Genomic DNA, 22,750 nt, shown 5'->3' with positions numbered 1-22,750 from the left:
CCTAAGTTAAGCAGTAGATGAGACACAATTAGTAAATTGGGATATAGATCTGAATAGACTACCCAGAATGCAGATCAAGGAGAAAACAAAGAGATGGACGAGGATGTGGAAAGAGAGGGAGGACAGAGGCAGGAAGGCCAGCATATATCACGAAGGAGGGAATAGAGAGAATGAAGAAGCAGTATCCAGGGAGAGATTAGCTGAGAATTTTCCATCACTGGGCAGAGATGACCATTTGTAACAGGTGGACAAGAAGACTAACAGCAGACTTCTCAATAAGAACAAAAACAAAACACAGAAAGCATTAAGATAATCATAAGAAGGCCAAGAGAAGCTAGTAGTCCATGTACAATTGTAGACTCAGTGAAGCCATCTTTCAAGAATAAGAAATAAAGACATTTTCAGACAAACACAAAAAGAAAGAATTTACTATCAATAAACCCTTCCTAACAGAATTTCTGAAAGATGTACTTCAGGAAAAAGAATGTTAGAACCAGAAGAAAGTACTGAGATGAGGTGTGAATGGCAAACAATAAACTGATAAACTCAAGGGTAAATCAAAACAAATACCAACTAAAACAACAACAACTATAAATACTGACTGTATAAAACTATAAAAATAAAAATGACAAATTTGGAAATTTAAAACTAGATGTTTATCCCCATGTTCACTGTAGCATTATTTACAATAGCCAAGATATGGAAACAATCCATCACCAGGTGAGTGGATAAAGAAAAGGGGATATGGTACATACAATGGAATATTTTTTATAACAAATTTTTTTAAGATTGATGTATTTATTTGCAGTGCCTGCATGGCTCAGTCGGTTAAGCATCTGCCTTCGGCTCAGGTCATGATCCCAGGGTCCCGGGATCGAGCCCTGCATCAGGGTACCTGCTCCGCGGGGAGCCTGCTTCTCCCTCTCCCACTCCCCCTGCTTGTGCTCTCTCTGTCAAATAAATAAAATCTTAAATAAATAAATAAATAGAATCTTAAAAGAAAATATTTATTTATTTATTTATTTGTTTGTTTTAGAAAGAGAGAGAGAGCAGGGGGAGGGACACAGGGAGAGAGAGAATCTTAAGCAGGTTCCACACCCAACACGGAGCCCTATGCGAAGGCTAGATCTCATGACCCTGAGATCACGACCCGAGCCCAAACCAAGAGTCAGATACTTAACCAACTGCACCACCCAGGTGCCCCCCTACAATGGAATATTATTCCGCCATAACAAGAGAGACATTGATGGACCTCAAGGACATCATGCTAAATAAGTCATACAGAGAAAGACAAATACTGGGTGATCTCTCTTATACTGGAATCTAAAAACAAAAACAAACAAATTTTAGAAAAATAAGCATATAGATACAGAGGACAGACTGGTGGTTGCTGGAGGTGGGGATGGGAGGTGAGAGAAATGGGTGAAGGGGGTGAAAGGTAAAAAAAAGAAATAAGTTGAGGGCACCTGGGTGGCTCAGTTGGTTAAGCAACTGCCTTCAGCTCAGGTCATGATCCTGGAGTCCCTGGATCGAGTCCCACATCGGGCTCCCTGCTTGGCAGGGAGTCTGCTTCTCCCTCTGATCCTCCTCCCTCTCATACTCTCTGTCTCTCATTCTCTCTCTCTCAAATAAATTAATAAAATCTTTTAATAAAAAAAAAAAAAGAAAGAAGTTGAAAGAAGTTTGCGGTGAATACCCACATATCTACCATCTCTACTATGTAATTAATATTTTACGGTACTTATCACATATTGATCCACCCATTGTTGACCCCTCATTTTTTGCTGCATTGCAAAATAAATTGCAGCTATCAAGTAGCTAACATCTGAATATTTTATCGAAGGCATGTCATTAACTACAGATCAATATTTTCCAGTTCCTTTTTTCTAATGAGGTAAAATTTATGCACAATAAGGTACACACATTTTGCATTTTTTCTTTATATCAGGGAATAACAATGACTATGGCCAGTAGTGAGGAAAACATAAAGGCAGAAGAAAGGAGCAAAAAATAATCATTTTCCCTTTATACAAAAATCATAGTTCACATGTAAGCAAAAACAAAACAAAACAAAACATTAAATTAGAAAGCAAATATACAATAGAAAGCATTAACAAAAGTAACAGTTCATTGAAAAAAACCAATAAAACCAGCAAAATCAATAAAATCATCATAAAGCTGACTATTCATGACAAAAATGAAAGCAGACAGAGCAAAAGCTACTAATACCAAGAATGAAAAAGGGGATATTACTATGATAGGGCCAAAAAGAGAGGAAGAATGTACTAGATACATGCAACAATGTCAATGACTCTCCAAACATTAAGTTGAACAAAATAGCCCAGACACAAAAGGGAACAACTATGCGGTTCCTTTGATTGAGAAATTGCTTCATGGAGAGAGAAACCAGAATAGCAGTTACCTACAGGCAGACTCAGAACCATGGAATTGTTGTACACCTTGATGGGGACATTGGCCAAAGTCATTGCCTCTTACGATGAAGACCTGTGCAGTTCACTGTATGTCAACTTTACCTCCATTTTTAAAAATTAATAGAAAGCAGTGTTTCAGCAGAAGTTCAAGAGATGTCTGAGACCAGTACTAGACCAAATGGTATCTGTAACTCTCCTCGGGATGTAGCCTACATAGGTTTTTTTGTTTTAACACTTCCAAAGTCCTTTATTGAGTCGGCAAGGCTGGGAGCTGCCCTTGGAACGGGGTCCCAGTCTATGGTGTCCCTGTCCCTGTTCCTGACGGGGGCCGGTGGCTTCCTCTGAGAGGCTACTTGGTTGGCTCCTTCTGGAATTCCCAGCCCTCCCTGGAGTACTCGTGGGCCTTGGAGGGAGCCAACAACAGGGCTAACCTCACCATCGTGATGCCTGAATCCCAGGACTCCCGGATGTGAAAGTTAAGCTTTGGAGGGGCTGGGAGCTGGGGTATCTTCAGATGGGTCTGCTCACACGCGTACTTGCTGAAGTGGTCCGTGGCTGGAGGGACTACCATTACCTCCCCAGCATTCTGAAGGACGGCCTGGCTCTTGTTACTAGGGTGACGGAGTCCAAGGAAACACGGCGTTAAACATGAAACATCCTGTTGATAGCTGTGTAGCATTAGCACTGTTATTAAAAATGTTAGCGTGAAAAGTGGAGGTTCTATTTTGCCCAGTCTTCACCCAAACTGGGGTAGTTATGACTCTTCAAAGCAGTTTCTGGAGGAAGAAGGGACAAACAAACTGACAAACAGCCTAGGCATGAACTAAAATGCTCGCTGACAATGTGACAGGAGATGAATATAAAGGAGTAAGAGTTAAATGCTCTCAGGTCATTTCCATGTTCAGGAGGATAAAGAAAATGCTCAAAGTATGAATGTGAATAATTTCAGAGTATCTGGCAAAGTGCTCACTTGGAAAATATATAAAGAACCCCTAGAAATGTGAGGCCCAACAAATATTTTTTTTAATAAATGAGGGAATAAATGACTGCAATAAAATGAAAAGGAGGCCCAGGAAACCATATTCTCTTTCCTGTCTCTGGAAGTGTTTGGTGAGGAGGTGATGTGTGGAGCTTCTGGAGCTGTACTGAGACCATGAGGAAGGAAGCTCGAAGGGGAAAAGTCCAACACACTAGGACGGCAGAGTGGACAGATGAAGAAAACCCCGGTTCCAAGCACCACATTCTCCTGAATGGGCGGATGACTGAGGTAAAGCCAATTGGCCTCCTGGAACAGGAGAGACATGAATGCTGAGGAAGAAAGGGTGTCTCTCTATCATTCCCATACCCTGTAGGTGTCTGCTACAAGGACTCTGGAGCTCAGAGCGGTCTGGAAGCCATCCTGCCACCCCCTGAATGGAGCATGTTTGAGAATGAAGAGAGGAAGGCAGAAAGAGAGAGCACAAAATCCGATGGCATCATTTGAACTCCGGGCTAGAGCCCTGCCTGAAACATCTGCCCTTCCCCTTCCTGCTTAATTCAATAAACCCACCCCCCTTTTGTTTAACCCGTGAGCTCTGTTTACCATTTTTAGTCATTTGTAAGTGAGACTTCAGTAATAGAATAGCTTAGGAATTTTCATTGATCGGAAAAGGGAAACATTTCCCTATGAAAAACATTTCCCCTTGTAATTGCCAACAATAGATGGTTCCTGAAAAGACTCACAGAAATCACTAGGTAAGCATTCGATCACTCTGGTGCCCAAACCGGGACCTGCATCTGAGTTGTTGGGGAAAGTAGCTTGAGCTCAGGAGACACACAGTGGATGCTGTTGACCTTTCATGTATACTCTGCTTTGCATGGTTCCCTGAGAGACTGAGTCTTGATGCAGGTAGCTATTCTGGGAAGCAATCCTAGGGAATGGAGAGATCGGAGTAAGTCGAAGAGAACAAAGAAAGCCTGGCCAGCGGTGCGCTACAGAGCAGGCTGCTGCCCTGGGCACCTGGGGCCCAATCCCAGCGGCACTCTTCCAGGAGCCGTGCAGAAGGTCAGAATTGTCTACTGCACAGCGGTCCACCTGCACGCAGGGGTATGCATCCTGGTTCCCGTCCCCTGTTGTTCAAGGATCGCCCCAGGCGTGTTAACTCCCTCAGCGTTCCCAGTTTGCACGCGCCCCATGAGGCTGTCAGAGAAGCCTGGGACAGAAAGTGACATTTGGAGCAGTCGAGGGGCCCCCGGGGCGATGCTCACGCACGGCTGGCTGGTTGTCGTAAGGAGCAAAAGCAGAAAGGTGAGCACAAAGGGGGACCTGAGATGCGTATAGACTACGCCAGACCCAGACTCCACAGAGAGAGATGTGGAGCACATCCCTCACACAGCACCAGCCAGCTGGGCTCGTACGGACTCGGTTCAGGCTCAGATCCCAGGTTCGGTCCGCCTCTGCGAGGGAGCCAGCTTGGATTCCCTCTAAAGAAGAACTAGGAGGCCTTCTTCTGAGAATTCTAAACAGAATATATCACAGGGGTCCTTCCCTGGGGGACTCTGAACCACAACGGCAGCGTCACAACAGAGGTTTTTAAAGGGGATGCAAAGGCGATGCGGCCGTTCTTATTCTGACCCATAAAACCTGAAAGCTTTCCAGAACCAACAAATCCTAGTACCAGTGTTTCCTGGAAGTGGAAATAGAAAGGAGCGATACTTGGCCAAAGGCACTGAACAACAATTAAAGGTGCTGACAACGACAACACAAAGCCTGGTTCTCAGGACTGGAAAGAGTCAGAGCATCCTGCTGGTTCCTGCTGGTACCTGGGCAGGGTACAAATACCACAGGATTCGCAACGAAACCGACCCGACTTTGAATCCCGGCTCTGACACTTTCTAGCTACATGACTTTGAGAATGTCATTCCAGCTCTTTGAGACTCCATGGCCTCATCTCTCAAGTGGTGGATGATAATGTCAGCTTCCCAGGATTGTCGAAGTTAGAAATAATGCACAGAAATTACCAGCCCAGTGCCTGGCACATAGAAGGTATTCAAGAAAAGACAGGGAGAAGGAATGAATGGAGGAAAGGCAGAAAGGTAGAGGAAAGCAAATCCTATATCAAATACTATGGTTTGCAGAAAGTACACCCTGACTGCCCCCACATTATCTTAAAACAGAAGCAAGGAAAGAGACCGCTTTTCTACACCAGAGTGGAGACCCCAGAGAAGGGTCCTCCGCACACAGCTTTAAGGTCAGTTCAGAAAGCCCACTTGGGCTCTTCACTCAAGCAGCCCTGAGGATGGCCTGAGTGGCCCTTTGCCTGCTTAGGGTGGAAAGGCCAGCCTGGGTTCAAAGTCCAGCCCTTATCTCCCCGCCCAGTAGTCGTGGCTAGATCACTGGGGTTTGAGATGTCGGTGAAGGCAGCTCCTGGCCAGGAAGAAGGAGGAAGAGGATCCCAGAGACAGGGCAGCTCTTCCTGACTACCCCCATGGGGTCTTGTCCACCGCAGCCCAAGCGGAGGCCTGTCCCAGGTCCCAGGTGTCCTGTGGGCCCACACACCCTCATGGGGGGAGAACAATCGGAACACACAGAATTAACTCCTTCCTCCTGGAGTTTGGGAATTATCACCCTTGTTTATTTCTTGGGCATGTTCTCTCTTACATGTGTTGTTCCTCTGACTTGTTTCTTTGGCAAAAAAGGAGGAAGGACGGTACAGTCAAAAGAAGGTACACGTTGTTTTCTTTTCATGATCTCAGGGGGCGAAGGGTTGTGCTTAAGAGCAGTCACGACTCCTCCATTCTGTACATTACTCACCACAGAGGCTTTTAGTTTCTCCCAGTTTTGTTTAGTAGAGGGGGAGGGGCTGAAGCAGAGCACAGCCAAAGGAGTCTCTCACTGCCCAAGAGGGGCCAGGAATGGTTCTTCTTCGGGGGTGAGGTCACGTCGGGTACCCGCCTGACAAATGGCCCATCCGCCGTCAGTCTTCACAGCCCCAAATGGCTCGGGTTGGCGGTGGCTGCCAGGCCCTGCTGTCCCCCAGCGACGACCAGCTCATCTGCGCTGGCTCCTTGGCTCCTGGGTCTGACAGGAACGGGGCTCTTCGGCCACCTGGGATTTGCCCCCAAGCACCTGCCGGACCCTCTGCATCCCTGGGAAGGAGAAGTGACAGCCCCGTAGCACGGATGGCTGAGAGGGCAAGGCTGGGCAGGCTGAGGTTGCTAGAGCCACAAGTGGGACGAGAAGGGGGAGCGCAGAATGAAGGGTGCGGCGGGGTGGGGAGGTCACTTACCCAGGCAAAGCCGGTGGGCCTTGTCCGAGAAGACCAAGCGGAACCAGCCAGGCTCTTTACACTCGAAGGTCTTGCCACAGGACAGCAGCACCTTGTTGTCCAAAAAGCGGCGCCAAAGCAGCATTTCCTCCTTAAAGGTGGCCTCAGGCAGGAACTGGGAGGGTGGGCAGGGGCTCAGGCTGCAGACGAGACACCCCTGCCCCTCACCTGCCAGAGAAAGGCTTCAACTACCCCCAGGCCTGCGGTCCCACCTGCATTACCTTCCTCAGGTCAACCCAGATGAAGAAGCCCGCCCCGCGGCTCAGGAAGGGGATGCCCAGGGCCTGGAGCTCTCCTGCCACATAGGTGTGGGCAGCCTTGAGCCGGGCATGGTTCTCCGGTAAGTACACCTGGTTGATCCAGTCTGTTTGGGTGAAAAGAGAAGCCAACAAACAAATCTCTCACCAATCCTCCACGCTGTCCCATGAGTCTAAATGCTGACAAGAGAAAGGCCACGAGCTGCCAAGACCCTTTCCCCAGCTGGTGGATGGGGGCCACAGGAATATTCCATGTCCGGTAGAAAGCACCAGAAATCCAGATACCTGGCCTCACAGCTCCCAGGCCCGCGGACACAGGGTCCCTCAGGGTGCATATCCTAACTGAAGGATGGCCCACTCACACACTGATGCTTCCAAGCCACAGATGCTGCCGTTCAGATCCCAGGCAAAGACAAGACGCAGGGCCTGGGGCAACTTCACCTCCCCATCCTCAGCTTTTCTATTAACTTTCTTTGGTGTCCCATTTGATGAGGGTTTCTTAATTGTTTTGTTTTTTTTAAATGATTTGATGTTTCTTTTTTTGAGAGAGTGAGAGAGCACAAGTGTGCAAGCAGGGGGAGGGGGCAAAGGGAAAGGGAAAGAGAGAATCTAACCCTAACCCCAGTGCGGGACTGGACCTCACAACCCTGAGATCATGACCTGGGCTGGAAACCAAGAGTTGGATGCTTAACTGACTGCGCCACCCAGGCGCCCCCACCCCCCTTTGATGAGTTTTAACACATGTACACATCTGTGTAACCCACCCCCTGCAGGCAGGACACCGAGCTGTTCCCTCACCCTCACCCCAAAGAACACCCTCGTGCTGTTCATAGTCATGTCACTCCCCTGCTGCCCCACAAGCAGGGGTCCATTCTCCGTCACTCCGGTTTTGCCTTTTCCAGAATGTCACAGCAGTGGGATCATACCGTCATGTCACCTTTTGAGACTGGCCTCTTACACTCAGCACAATGAGCTTACTCTGTGTGGCCCTGGATCCCGCTGCAGAGCCGTGTTCCACTGTGTGGATGCACCCCAGCTTGTCCCCTCCTTCATCCTCAGAAGGACATTTGGGGTGATCATGAACAAAGCAGCTATAAAGACTCACTTGGTGGGTTTTGTGTGACCATAAGGGTAAACAGCGGGGAGTGGGATTGCTGGGCCATTTGGGAAGCATGTGTTTAACTCTGCAAGCAACCTTGCTTTCCGCAGGGGCCGCGCCCCCTTCCGTTCCCAGAGCAGCGTGAGAGTTGAAGCTGCTCCGCATCCTTGCCAACACATGACGGTGTCACTACTGTTTTAAGTTTTAGCTGTTATAGCAGGTGGATAGTATCCAGTCCTCATTTCCACATCTATAAAACACCGGGAGAAAGTACAGGAATATCTGCCTCCTAGGATTCTGGGGAGGGACCAATGAGTTGGTGCAATGAGAACATCTAGCAGGGCTCAATAAAAGGTGGCAATTACAGATCGCCTTTGCTATCCAGACTCACTATCTGAGATCCTCGTCGGCAGAGATACTTCCATTATAACCATTTTCCCTCTGTCGCTTCTACTCTCTCTTTCTTCAAGGACTCACAGCTAATAATGATGAGTTTGTGTTGACTAAGTGCCTATTATATCCCAGGTATCATTCGAACCGACAAATCACACGAAGTGAGGTTTGGGGAGGTGAAGGAATGTGCCACACGGCCAGGAACTGATGGAGTCGGCTATGAACCCAGTCGTGGCCCTGGGTTCTCGAACACCACCCTAAATTCTTCTCATGAGAGAAGCACCCATGATCCCTGGCCCGCCCCCGACTGACTATAACCTCCCCCCCACTTCTCAAATGACCAGGCCCAGGCAGTCACCACGGTCCCGGAGCAGCTGCGCCATCTGGTACTGGACCAAGCCACTGAGGCCGTGATAGCGGCAGAGGGAAGCCACCGCAGTGGCCACGTCCCGGTTCTCCGTGTACAGCGTGCCAAAGCGGAGCCCAGACATCCCGAAGTCCTACGGAGAAAGGCACCCTGAGCAGTGGCCAGCCCTCCACCGGGGAAGCTGGTTCCACCCACCTCTCTGCCCTCCCACCTCCCTGACATCCTGAGGCCAGCCAGGAACCTACCTTGCTGGTCGCCCACATCACGTGGGTCCTCTGGGGGTCAGGCAACCTGCAGAGAACACAGTGTGGGAACGGAGGCAACACAGATCCACAAAAGCTCATACGTGTTTGGATGGATTTGGTTCTGGGTCTGTGTGAAACCCTGGTTTCATCTCTTGAATCACCAATTCCTACACATCCTTTAGAGCCAGGGTCAGCAAACTACAGCCTGCAGGCCATACCCGGCCCATAGCCTGTTTTTGCAAATAAAGCTTTATTGGAACACAGCCATGCTTTTTCATGTACATACTGTCTATGGCCGCTTTTGTGCTATATGGCAGAGTTGAGTGAGAGACCGTAGGCCTATAAAGCCTAAATATTTGCCATCTGATCCAAAAATATTTGCTGGCCCCCAATCTAGAGCTTAGCTCAAATTCCACTTCCTCAAACAGATCTTCTCTGAGCACCTCCCAGTAGACTGGGCCCATTGGGGACCCCAAGCAGATCCCCTCATGCCTCCCCAGACTTGTCCTTTTTAGCACTTATCAAAGCCACAATCAAATGACTGTGTATTTAGCTGCTAAAATGTTTTTTCTGGGGGCGCCTGAGTGACTCAGTCGGTTAAGCATCCAATTCTTGGCTTTAGCTTAGGACATGATCTTGCAGTTGTGGGATTGAGCCCCGAGTCAGGCTCTGCCCTCAGCATGGAGTCTGCTTAAGATTCTCTCTCCCTCTCCCTCCTGCTCACTCACTCTCTCTCTCTCAAATAAAATCTTTAAAGTGTTTTTTCTGGCTAGAAACAAAAGTTCCACCTGAGGGGGGCCTATGTCTTTCTCGCTCACTGTTGGATCCCAGCACCGAGCATGTCTGGCACAGAGTAGATGACAAGTCGCTATTTCTCTGCCTCTCACTTTCCTAATCCATAGACAAACAGGAGTAACAACCGTCCACTTGGCAGAGCCTCATAAGGACCAGCTGAGAGAACCAATGGAAAGGACTTCACGGGGTCCAAAGTTCTGAACAAGTAACAGGAATTCTTAGAATCTCTCAATGTCACATTTACAGACTTCACAGGTGATCTGGTCTAAGAGTTTCCAAAGCTGTTGCAGCCACAGATTCTTGGCTCAGACTAAATCTAATGAAAAAGCCCAAACAGCTAGAAGTGCTTGGCACATGCCTGGGGCTGCAGAAGGATTTGCTGAATGGGTGAGTGAGTGAGTGAGTGGACAGATGGATGATGAAGCTGAAGCTACTCTGGAAATGAGGGGGAGAGCACCGGCCAGTTCCCACCCTCGCAGCCCACCCCACCCCCAGGAATCCTACGGCTCTCTCAGAAACCCCACAGAACAATTTGAAAACCCCTGATGCAGCCCGGCCCTCCCATCTTCTCTTTAGGGGATCTGAGGACATTGGGACCAGCTGGATGGAAGAGGAACTGCCCCAGGACAGGTCATGCCCTGTGGGCCGAGCCACAGGGGCCCGGGGACTGGGGCTTGGCAGAGTTGGCTGTGACAGGGCAGACTCACCCTTCCAGGCTCAGGACGCTGCAGTAGGCCGCCGACTTCTCAAACACGGACAGCATGTAGACCTCATCCACCATCACGTGCAGCTCGTGCCTGGGGGGGCAGAGCCGGGGAGGAGACGGCTTGCTCTGCAGGCCAGATAGGTCCCCCATGGTGGGGAAGCAATGACTCAGAAACCCAATGGGACTAGGGTCGAGCCCAGGGCTACCAAACTTTTTTCCAGAGACACCTTTCTCATGTCTCAATTTTCACACAGGAAGCCGCACACACAAAGCAGATGACAGTGGGGCTTTTGAAGAACTGTGGAGGAGAGGCGGAGGCCTCGGGCACCTCCACGGAAGAAGGGCCCAACTGAGTGCCACACAGGTATGTACAGACAGACCCAGATTCAAGTCTGGCTCCACTGCTCACTCTAAGGCTCAGCAACCTGGGGACAATGACGCATGATGACTAATAGGGTGACTGGGAGGACTGCATGAGATACGGCATGTGAAGAGCTTAGCAGGGTACCCGGCCCCTGGGGGGATACAATATAGGACAGCTGTTGTCCTAAAAAGAAAGAGGGAGAGAGAGAACTAGCACCCCACAAACCCCTGGCCCCTCCACCCCACTGCTGGGAAAGGGCCAAAGCAGGCGGGAGCCCACAGCGGAGTGGACAGGGTAGAAGAGTCTGTACCAAAGCCCACACCGGTATCCTGGTCTGCCAGGACGTTTTGTGGGGTGACTGTGGGGGGGCCTCACCTCTTGGCAAATTCCAGGTAGTCCCGCAGCTCTCCTGGGGAGTAGATGTCGCCCAGAGGGTTGTGGGGGTTGATGAGGATGAGACCTTTAACCTTCACACCCTGAAACCATCAGTGGGGCAGGAAACGCTCAGCTGCTCCTGAAGGCCAGAGCCACACACTCCCACTGAATGGGGCCTGCAGCTGGGCGGGCCCCTGGGGAAATGGGATGGGAACACATCCACGACCCAGCGTGAAGCGGCAAGGGCAGAGAATCACGTATCTGCAGCAGACATCCATATGTGCATCGCGTCAACCGGGAAGGAAACCAGAGGCAGAGAACAAAGCCCAGAGGCCAACAGGCCCAAATGGCAGTAAAGGCTGCCTCTGTTGGTAGAATAACGGGCGGGGGTTGCACTTTTAGAATTCCTACAGCAGGCACATATGACGGTAAGGGCCACGGACGGACTGGAAAGGAACCACGGGAGTGGTACTCGTCTCTGCCTTTCTCCAGGAGGTGTCCTCAAAGGGGATCGTGACAAGGGAATGACCTCCTCGAATGACCAGGGAGACCACTGAACGTCAGACCACTAAGCTCCACACTTGACCCACTGAATCAAACTCGGGTGCAGCAGGGGTGGGGGGTGTTCATCGAGTTCCCTGGTTGACTCTTTGTACACAGGTCTCAGAGTCTTTCTCTAGTGGGAAGACCTTCCACGGGCTCCTGATTGACCCCCAGAATGGTTCCCTGTGACCATCTGACACCCCAACCGCATCAAGGAGCGCCAACCCCACGGTGGGGATGAGATCAGCCACAGGAAGTCCGTGCCCTGCTCAGACCCACCACTCCCAACCTTGGGTTTGACTTGACCGCCAGACCTCAGAATTAGCTCTCTGCAGGGCCATCTCAAGCCTCTCCACGGTGAGCTGGAAGGGGCGTGTGTCCAGCCCAGTGACCTGGAAAAAGACGGAGAAAAGCCACCAGCCCAATTCAGTGATCCCCCAAACCTGAGCTTCTGGGGCCTCTCCTACCCATCATCTCTAGCCTCCTTAGAACAGTCTCTGAAAAAACTCTGGCAGGGTCACTCCCCTCCTTGCTGCCCACCCCATCACATCAGGGACACCTCCGCACTCTTAGTCGGGAAGAGGCCCCACAGATCCTCTGACTAGAGCCTAAGAACTTACACGTTGAGGTCTGCTCTGCCCCATCCTCACCCCACCATTTTGATGTAGTCTCCCTGCGGCTGCCCTTGGCTTCTACACTGACCCCAGATCTCAGAGCCGGGACCTGGGGAGCCCCAGGGGAAGCCAGGTACGGACAGCCTTGGGCAGCAGAAGGGTCTACTCCCCTTGCAGCACGGATTCCTCCCATGTCTGCCCTCAAACTCGGAGAGAGGAAAGTCTTCCCCTACGGGAAGGCCCGGGTCCCACCAGGGTCTCAGGAACTCTTACCTCACTGTCCAGATAGACACAGACCAGACGGACGTGGCCATAGAGATAGACGTGCTGTGTGATGGCTCCATAGTAAGGTGTGGGGATCAGGAAAGCCTCTGAGGGCAGGAACGGGCCAGGGCCTGTCACCCTCTGGCCAGAACACCCAGCCAACCCCGCCCACAGGCTCCACACCCCTCCCAGCCTTCCATGCCCTTGGGGGAACACCGGGGCTACACTCCGTCTCTCAACTCCCAAGCTCTCACTAACACCTGGATCCACTGGTATGAGTCCCCTTTCTGATCATCTGCAGCTGACATGTACTGAATGCTTACTACGTGCTGGGAACTGGGCTAAACGTGTGTTTGTGTGTTATCTCATTTGGGCCTCACAACCGCTCTGGGACATCAGTACTCTTGTCACCCTAACTTTACCGATGAGGACACTGAACCTCAGAGGATCCCTCTGAAGCACTCCACGTGCCCGCTCACTCCAAGGACAGACCGGGATCCAGTGAGTCAAAGCTGCGGGGTGATCTGGGCTCAACAAATGGACAAACGTGACGGCATACAGAATTGCCCAGAGATAGAGTGTGTTCAGGAGGAGTGGATTCTCCCTCCCTGGGGACATTCAAACACAAGGCTGAGGCCATCTGGTTGGGAGGCATGTCATGCGGAAGATTCTAGCTGGAGGGGCAGAGGGGGGCTGATGACCTCCAAGGTGTACCCTAATGCAGAGGCAGGCATTCCCCTAGTTCCGAAGAGGATGCGAGGTCAAGCTGCCCTCCCTTCCCCCAGTCTGCCCCACTCACAGCTCTGGAAGGGGCAGCTTTGTCCTACATGTTCCCTACCCCAGCCACGGGGAGTGGACCAGAGGGAAACAAGGGACCCGAGGGAGCCAACCACCAGCTGGCCAGAAACCCGTCACGTGCATGCTCTCTCTCACGACTTCGCTCCAGGAAGCACAGACACTCAGGGGGTGAGAACGTGCACCTGAGCAGAAAGGTCATGAGCAGGTAGAGCTGGGGCAGCTGCGGAAGGTCCAGAGAGAGGTCTGCACATACAAAGGGGAGGGGGAGGAGGGACTGTCTAACCCCTTGAGAGGTGGAGAGTGGGACACTGAATCCCGTTCTTGACTGTTCGAGAATGGGTAGGAAATTGCCTATCCTATCCTTGCGATGAATCTTCTTCTTATGGTTCAAATCCTGGTTCTTATCTCTGTGTGTGAATCTGACAAGTCACTTAACCCCCTGTGCCCTAATGTCCTCATCTGGGACATAGGGATGGCACAGGACCTACCTCAGAGGGGAGAAGTGAGGATTAAATGGGCCTATGTGTAAAGCCTTAGGCCAGTGCCTGCAACACAGCATGTGGTCAGTAAAGCTCACCCATATGATCACTGTCAGCGAAGCTGGTGGGAGTGGGCCTCTGTTCTGGTGACAATAACCCCTGACCGGAACCCGCTCTCAGTCCCACTACGGCTCCTCTAGCAGATGGTGCTGGCTGCCTACTCTACAGCCATTCCAATTTCCTGGCTAAGAGAGCACCAGATTTCCCAGGGATGACCAGCACTAAGTCCGAGGACGGAGGGCCTCTTCCCCCAGACCCTGGGGATGAACCACGTTTGGTTGAAGTCCGCTGTGGTTCTTACCCGTCTACCAGGGGCTGCTCTGGGAACGGGTCTGTGAGGCGGTTCTGGCCAGTGACACATAAGGGGAGCTCTGCTGGGACTTTCTTCAGGAAAGAGTATCTCCCCTGCCCCCTCCCAATAAAACAAAGACACAGGCAAGGCACAGCCTTCCCCCTTTGTCCTGCTTTAGGACCCACTGTCATGTAAGGATGCGACAGCTATCACAGGAAGGGAAAAACCAAGGTCATCCCAGAGACAGGCCCCGAACCCTGGCATCACGTTGACCTCTGAAACTGCCGACATCCGGGTATCTGGTCAAGCCACTCATTAAGCCCCTTGCAGTCTCATAGTCTACTGTGGCCAAAGGCGTTCTGATGCAGCCCGCAAAGACAGGTAACTGTGGACCCTGCAGGCATAGGGCGGCTCCCAAAGCTGAGCAGGCCATGGGTCACTTACCCCCAACCTCACACAGCACTGTGGCCAGAGCCGAGAAGAGAGAGGCACAGCCATTCAGAACAACCACCTGCAGGTGACACATCCATGTGATAAAAATGAATATCCGTCCAGGAGGGAGCAAGGACCTACAGCTGTATCCAGGCTGGCATAGAGGGAGGGACAGTGCCCTCTGTCACAGCAAAGCCACCAGAGGAAGCCAAAGGCCTCTCTTAACAGCTAAGTGCATCTGTAGCTTATTCTTTGGACCACGCTCTGGATCAACAGAGCAAGGAAGAGGGAGCTGGTCACTCAGAGCATCTTGCCTGAAGGTATGAAGGCAACGAGGGACCACAGAACAAACTGGAGCAGAAATTGTAACCAAATTATATCCTAAATATCTAGGATGAGGAAGACAAAGGGAGGGAGTGTTCCTAATTCCACCTGGAAACAGGTCAAAACCGAGTGAAAGGCAGATCCCAAGCCCACCCTACCCCTGCATGGGTTGGGGGAGGTGGGCAGAAGAGCAGGGGAGAGCCAAGGAGGGGACTACTCACATTCTCTGGCTTAAGGGGTGTAGGCCTCTTGCAGTAGAAAGACAGGAATCTGGCCACTTCCTCCCGGAGGCTAGAGATCAGACAGAGGATGGGCAGCGCTTGTCAGATGATCCCCAACCCACGGTCCATCCCAAAGCTCCTCTGGTGAACCTTCACCCGGATGCCATTAACCTTCTCTGGTTTCCCACGAGGGCAGTGGGGTGAGCGTGGCCTCCACGTCGCAGGGCCCACCAGCCCCCTGCCCCACCACTACCCACACACGGAGACTTGCATTCTCTGTAGTTCCAGGACGCCCGACCCACCTAGTCCGCAGGCCTCAGGGATAGCAAAAGCAGCTCCATCTACATGTAGATCTAGCTAATAGCAATAATGTTATTGTATCAGTAACTAGCGTCAGCGTCACTGTTGGAGCATGTGCATTATGCAGGAGTTACCTGGGGAATTTTACTCATTTAATCTTTGTAACAACCCTATGATGCCATTATTATTCCCATTTTACAGACAAAGAAACTGAGGCTTGAAGGAACTAAGTCACCTGCTGGTCAGTGGCAGAGTCCACACTCGAGCCAGCAGGCTGTCTCCAGGGCCCTCCATCCTCATCACTATAGGAACATGCGCTTTGGAACCAAGTCCTGTTTGGCCACTAAGCCCCTAGGACAGCGGCTGCCCCCAGCAGGTGTTCACTAAGTACCAACTCCAATTAGCATTATTTAGCACACCCCATCTGACCAGGAGGAAAACGCCCTCGCCAGCAGCCCCCCAAGGCTGATCCTGGTTCCTGTAAAACTACTGAGAGAGCGGAGACAAGGACTCCATGCCTGAAGGCCCTCCGCAGGCCTCAGACCTAGGGAACGCAAGCGACGGAGCTCCTGAGCTGGGGAGGACAGCAGAGGGACTAGATCCCTGCAAACCCTCCAGGAGACCCCAGGATCGCCAGGCCCCCAGGACGGGCCCTCGGCCTAAGGCAGGCTTTCTCCACCTGCCATATTCACATTTGGGGTGGGATAATTATTTGTTGGGGGGGCTATCCTGGGCACCGTAGGAGGTTTAGCAGCATCGCTGGCCTCTACCCAGTAAATGCCAGTAACAGCCCCTTCCCAGTTGTGACAACCAGAAGTGTCTCCAGATGCCGTAGGTCCCCTGGGGAGCAAGACCACCCAGGGCTGAAACCCACCGGCCCACGGCAGCTACTTACAACCAATGTCCCCTCCAGTCAGGGTACTGCAGCAGGGACGGCTCCACCCGCAGCATGTCGCTCTGGCTCAGCTGGGGACAGAGGAAGAGCGGGGCTGAGGGCCACACACCCTCTTGGTGACCACCGGCGCTTGCCCCCGCATCCACACTGCACCCAGGCCAGTAAAGCCCGGCCTCGGTCCGCTCTATCAGAGAAACCAGCAGAAAGACAGCACAGGCACGGCTTCTGCCTATTTTGCAGATGAGGAAACCGAGGCTCAAAAAAGTGAGGTGACGCAGCCAAGGTCATGGAGCTGGCAAGTGGCAGAGCTGAGACAAAACCCAGAAGGTCTGACTCCTAATCCAGTGTTCTTTAAACAACACTGCCATCTCAAAACCTGGAGGGGTGGGGGTGCCTGCGTGGCTCAGTCTGTCAAGCATCTGACTCTTGATTTCCACTCAGGTCGGGATCTCAGGGTCGTGAGATCGAGCCCCATGTTGCGCTCCGTGCTCAGCAAGGAGTCTGCTTGAGCTTCTCTCTCTCTCCCTCTCCCTCTGCCCCGTCCATGTTTGTGCACACTCTCTCTCTCTCTCTAATAAATAAATAAATCTTTTGAATAGATAAATACATAAACAACCCAGAGGGGTGGATTTGTAGAGGCAGGGATAGAGACCATGCTGCTCAGCTTCTCCCTGGGGCGACAAAAGGCGTCCCAGAATTGGGTGCCATCACCTCGGTGTTGGCTCCAACTTCTGGAGGGACTCGGGCCATTGTGTTCCTACAGGCTCGGCTCCACCTTACGCTTCGGAAAGTGTGGCCATTTCTACACCGTCCCCACCCTGACCAGGTGCTGGGTTAGTAACTCGCTGGGCATCACAGACACGACGTCAAGGAAAGGCAGAAGTCTGGGGGAGTGAACCAAAGGAGAAGGGCGGTCAGCCACTCATCTATGACGCCAGCCTCTCTGTCTCTCCCTCGGCCCAGGGAGCCGCGCCGTCCAGCAAGGCCGTGGCCACACGTGCCTCCTGAGCACCTGGAACGCGCCTCATCTGAACTGAGACCCACTGGATTTGAAAGACTTGATATGAAAACAGTACGTAACGTATCTTAATTTTTCAGATTGATTACATGTTGAAACGGTCCTATTTTGGATGTATGGGGCTAAATAAAATATATTACTAAGATGAATTTACCAATTTCTTTTTACTTACCTGACAGAAAATTTTAAGTTATATTCGTGGCTCACGTTTTACTTCTATTGGACAGTGCAGCAGGGAACTAGCTAGATAGAACATGCATCTTAAGCCCCCTTCCTACACCCCTCTCCCCTTGGGTCTTGGATTTGTCACCCTCGGAAATAAGTTCCTCTGGGTTAGCCGTCGCTTTCTCTACAATCCCAAACTTTGAGTGTGTGGCCTTGGGAGACACATTTATCAGGCATTTTCACTGGTTTGCTAGAAATGGCTCGAACTATTAAGTTTCCAGGAATTTTATATGCTGTGTTTTAAAAAAACAGCCATTTAAAAAAATTAAATTCTATAAATGTATAAATAAGTAAATTACACTAAAAACAAAGGTAATAACTAAAACATCACTGCCTCTGATTATGTTACTACATTTTTTTTAGATTTTATTTATTTATTTACGAGAGAGTGCACACAAGCATGGGGAGTGGCAGGCAGAGGGAGAAGCAGGCTCCCCACTGAGCAGGGAGCCCGATGCAGGGCTCCATCCCCGGACCCTGGGATCATGACCTGAGCCGAAGGAAGACGCTTGTTATAATGTATGTTATTACATTTTATGTGTGTTCTTGAAGCTATTTCCATCTTGTGTCTACATGGTGGGGACACTACATAATGGGTGCCACAACCCCCCTTTGCCCAACTTTGTGTGCAGGGATGTCACATCCGTGGCCTGAAATCAGCCACGGTGGAGTATTTACACTACGGGAATTAGCAAAAACTGCAAATCAGAGTCCTCCCTACCCCAGACGTGGTTGATAAATACTGACCACACCCCACTGAGTGCTCCCCCCCTCCCCAGCCGTGAGAGCAGGAGGGACTGAGTATGGGGAAGAGGTGAAGAAGCAGGACCAGAACAGGGAAGTGGCTCGCCCAAGACCACAGAGAAAGCTGTCCCTGAGGCAGATCTGGAACCGGGGTGGGCTGACTCAGGCCAGGGCTGCGGAGGCAAGCGGCAGGCTCTGGTCAGGGAAGCCTTCAAGGGAAGTCCAAGAGCAGACAGTCCCTGGGAGCTATTGATGCCACTCAGAGGTGCACCAGGACTTACCCGCCTGGACAGCAGGTCAAAGCAGAGTTTGTTCTCACTGGTGCCCAAGTTAATGATGCCCTGGAGACAGAGATACGGAGGCACGGTGAGCATAGCCGAGGGGTCCCAAAGGAAGGCCCGAGATGCACACCGAGGCAGAAAGGCAAAGCGGGAGTGGTCCTGCCATTCCAAACACCCTTCCTTGGCCTTCCCATGAGTGTGGGCTGGACCTAGTGACCCAGTTCTAACGAACAGAATATGCAGATGTGACATCTTGCAAGAATAGGTTATAAAGTCCCTGGCTTCCATCCTGGGTACTCATGGTGTCTCCTTCTCTCTTGGATCGCCTGCCCTGGGGGAAGCCCGCTGCCATGTCATGAGGCAGTCCTGTGGAGCTTCCCATGTGACCAGGGACTAGGGCCTGCCAACACCCACAAGAACGAGCCTGGAAGTGATCCTCTCCCGTGCCCCCCACCAAGTCAAGCCTAAGATGAGACCACAACCCTGGCATCACTGCAAGTTCACAGAAGATTCTGAGCCCGAGGCACCCACCCAGATCCTGAATCCCAGAAATTATGAAATGTTTCTTTTAAGCTGCTGAAATCTAGGGTAATTTGTTACACAGCAACAGGTAACTATACAATCCTTTGCTTTCTTCAGGTCTCTACTCGAATCGTCACCTTAGGAAAGTGGCCCTCTGTGACCACCTTACATAAAACCGCAACATCCCCAGACCGCCCCATCGTTCTCTATCCTCTTTACCCTGCCTTATCTTCTCTACAGCACTTATCACCATCTATTACAGGGATTTTTTTTTTTTTTTTTTGGTCTGTTCCCCATCTGCCTCCCCCAGTAGAACAAAAACTCCATGAGGGCAGGAACTTTGCTTTTGCTCATGGATGTAACCCCAGCATCTAGAACAACCTCTTGGTCAAGGTAGGGCATCCCACCCTGCAGTCCTCCCTTGGGGTCCAGTGGGGACAGGGGTCTCACTCACACTGGGGTTCTTATCCTCATCATACTCGTCCATGTGGTAGGTCCTGTAGCCCTCTTCTGCCGAGTCCCAGAACCACTTAATGATGTCTCCCCTAGAGGACAGGTAAGAGCTGTCTGAGGATAACATGGCAGTGGGATCACCCACTCCACAGAACTCTGGCACCTTCCGGTCCGGTTTTCTGGAGCATTCTCTTTCCAGACCATCCTCGTAGTTACTGTCCAGGTCCTGTGTGGAGGCTGGGCCCGGACAGGTGGCAGGTGCCCTAGATTCCTTCTGAGGCAGGGTGAACATCTGCAAAAGGACAAAAGTATTCAGGGCCTGAATTCAGCATTCAGAAAAGAAGGGCTTTTCACAGCAGCAAACCTGAATTGGGAGTCAAGAGGTCCTTCCCATTCTCCGTCTGCCCGTTCCTTTATGTTTATGTATCACCATTTCCTGTGTCCCTTACTAGTCGTAACCATGTGTACAATGGCGTCAACAAGTAAATCCTGTTAAGGATCTATTCAGGCCCAGGGGCTGGGCTTGCTACTTTTATATGATGTCACGTACAGCTGCTTTCGCTTGTTTTACATTTATGGGAGTTTTTCATTCTGCAGCCTGAGGGGTCACCAACGTTCTTTTTCCATTCTTGCTGACCTCAACTTCAAAACACCAGGGTAATATGTTCTGACTTAAGCAGAAAGAGCCCGGGAGTCCCAGGGGTCTTGCGGTGATCGATGTCAGCGGGGCTAAAGGGCAGGAGATCGCTTGGTGATCGGGAGCGGGCGGTGGGTGGGGACCAAGGGGAGGACGACTGGGCGTCTCCCAAGGGCAGGCACCCCGGCAGAGCTCCAGGGGCCGGCCTCCCGCAGGTGGAGGGAGGCCCAGGCGTCAGGAGAGGGTGGTCTCCTGCCGGCGGCTGTGCGCTCCTCCACTTTCTAAGCCACCTTCCTCATGGGCAGAGCGCGCGTAAAACCGCAGGGCACCGGAGGCTATAAATGTATGAGTTCCGTAGATAGAGAAAGCGCTTAGAGCCAATCCGGGCTCGTGGCTCCAGTTCGGTAAAGTAGGTTATGCTCGCTCCTCGCCGAGTTCCGGGTCCTGAGGCAAGCCCACACACCGAGCGCCGGGGAACAGCCAGCGGCCCCGACCCCCGGGGCGCTCCCGGGGGCAAACACTGCTCCCCGAAGCGCCCTCCCCGCCCCACGCCACGTGGCCGGCTCTCCGGGCGCTCACCTCGCTCCCCACCAGCGACACGCAGGCCGGCGGACGGGCGGCGCGGCGGGAGGGAGGCCGAGCGCGAACGCAGGGCTCCGGGTTCCGGCCGCGGGGCCGCGGCACTGCGCGGGGGCGGGGCGCCGCGGAGGGACGACCGAGGCCTCGGCGGGCGGCTGAGCCTCGCGAGACCAGCCGGCTGCGGTTCCGGGACGGGGAAGTGTGGGCCGGGCCGCCCGCGCGCCCGGAGGCCCCGTTCGCTGCCCGGCAAAGCGGGATCGCAGCCCCGGGCCGCGCTGGGGAGGCGGGCGCCGGCGCGGCGGAACCGTGCGCCCCGGGCCCCTTCCGCTGCCCGGACCCGGCCTCCTGGACGCCCCGGCGTGACTCCCGCGCTGGCGGGATGGGGAGGGGGGGTCCAGCCGCTCCGGGTGCCGGATCCCTGCCTCCGCCCCCACTCTTCCCTGTGCCAACCCCTTTCCCGGCGGCAGCAGAAGCCGAGAAGACCACGGCGGCGAAGGGTCGGCCTGCGCGCCCTGGTCTTCCTGGCTGGCACGTGGGGGCGCCTCCCTCTGCCTCCCGGCCTCAGTTTCCCGAGTTTGAAGCAGTTCGAGTGCCGGAGGTTACTTGGCAAACATATGCCTGCTTGCTCCCACGGAGAAGCCTTTCTGGTTAAAGCGAGGGCATCCTTAAAACATCTTTCCCCTAGGAGAGTTTTTCCACTGGCATTTGAAATTCTCTTTTCGCTCCATGGGACATTTGTTGAACTCTGCCACAGACCCCTACACGTTCTGGGGCTTCGGCAGTGAGTTAGGCTACCCAGGCCCCAGCCTGCGCAGAGCCTTGAGTCGAAAAAGTCTCCTTTCCCCATGAAATAAGCAGGATCCTTCAATACAAGTATGGCGGGGAAGACTTAGGGGTCTTCTGACCACTCCAGTTCTTTTCTCTTTGGCCTTGCCAGGAACATTGTGACCTTAAGCAGCTCTCATGACTTTGTTGGTCCTCTGTGTGATGTTCTGTAAAACAAGCCAGTTCTCTCCATTTAAGTCATATTCTATGTAATTCTGGTTAAGTACTCTTAATGAATGCCTGTCTTGTGCCAGATCTCTGCAAAGTGCTGGGATAGGGTGATAAGCAAAACAAACAGTGGGCCTGTGGTTGATTGGGAAGGCAGACATACAAATGGGATGACTAATTTTTTTTTTTAAGATTTTATTTATTTATTTGACAGTGAGAGAGGGAACACAGCAAGGGGAGTGTGAGAGAGAGGCAGGCTTCCCCCTGAGCAGGGAGCCTGATACGGGGCTGGATCCTGGGATCATGACCAGAAAAGAAGGCAGACGCTTAACCGGCTGAGCCACCCACGCACCCCAAATGGGAGGACTGTTAAAGAGATAACCCGTGCCATGGAAGCAAGCAGCAGGGAGATTCACCCCCAACCCCAATACATGCATTGGCCCCACATGGGAAGCCCTACACACATATAATTGCTATAAACACTAAGGAAATGATGGCTGAGTTCTGAAAGGTAAGTCCTGGCTAGCTGGTGAGAGGGTGGAGTCTTGGAAATAGGGATGCATTTGATAGGGCCTTGAAGGTCAGGGTCAGTCTGGAACATTAACATTCTCAGGAATTGAACTTAAATGGACACATTTTCTTGAAAGACACAAGTTGCCAAAACTGACACAAGAAATAGAAAATGTGAATCGCCTGATATCTGTTACAGAAATTAAATTTATGAGTAAAAACCTTC

The 22,750-nt window shown here is 52.0% G+C and overlaps 1 protein-coding gene across 3 annotated transcripts; it reads right to left on the bottom strand.

Annotated features, from left to right (window-relative positions):
• Positions 1–1,668: 1,668 nt before the first annotated feature.
• On the bottom strand, positions 1,669–21,136 carry ACCS (1-aminocyclopropane-1-carboxylate synthase homolog (inactive)). 3 transcript variants are annotated; one of them, XR_004680700.1, is made up of 17 exons: positions 21,022–21,136; positions 19,807–20,097; positions 18,831–18,890; positions 16,563–16,633; positions 15,368–15,437; positions 14,835–14,901; positions 12,771–12,868; positions 12,198–12,275; positions 11,341–11,441; positions 10,603–10,692; positions 9,101–9,146; positions 8,847–8,988; positions 6,961–7,103; positions 6,701–6,854; positions 6,226–6,560; positions 4,155–4,342; positions 1,669–3,208 (listed from the first exon to the last, which is right to left on the bottom strand). XR_004680700.1 is itself a non-coding variant. In XM_035012608.1 (15 exons), exons 2-15 carry the CDS (start codon positions 20,095–20,097, stop codon positions 6,463–6,465), a joined length of 1,509 nt encoding a protein of 502 aa, XP_034868499.1. In that variant the 5' UTR covers positions 21,022–21,136; the 3' UTR covers positions 6,017–6,462. The 3 variants fall into 3 exon arrangements, 2 of the variants coding, with proteins under 2 accessions (XP_034868499.1, XP_034868500.1); XM_035012608.1 differs by lacking the exons at positions 1,669–3,208; positions 4,155–4,342 and having other exon boundaries at positions 6,017–6,560; XM_035012609.1 differs by lacking the exons at positions 1,669–3,208; positions 4,155–4,342; positions 21,022–21,136 and adding an exon at positions 20,170–20,971 and having other exon boundaries at positions 6,017–6,560.
• Between the last annotated feature and the right edge of the window lie 1,614 nt (positions 21,137–22,750).

This window comes from Mirounga leonina, unplaced genomic scaffold, assembly GCF_011800145.1.
Source record: "Mirounga leonina isolate KUSES-001 unplaced genomic scaffold, KU_Mleo_1.0 Mir_166, whole genome shotgun sequence".
NCBI lineage: Eukaryota > Metazoa > Chordata > Mammalia > Carnivora > Phocidae > Mirounga > Mirounga leonina.
Note: the sequence above shows the minus strand (reverse complement) of the source record. Positions and strands in the feature narration are given on the sequence as shown.

Coding starts and splice junctions, on each gene's coding strand:
- ACCS (XM_035012608.1), bottom strand. CDS start 20,097: ATGTTCACCCTGCCTCAGAAGGAATCTAGGGCACCTGCCACCTGTCCG. Junction 16,634..18,830: donor TTGACCTGCTGTCCAGGCGG/GTAAGTCCTGGT, acceptor CTCTGTCCCCAG/CTGAGCCAGAGCGACATGCT. Junction 6,561..6,700: donor GGCCCACCGGCTTTGCCTGG/GTAAGTGACCTC, acceptor TCTCCTTCCCAG/GGATGCAGAGGGTCCGGCAG.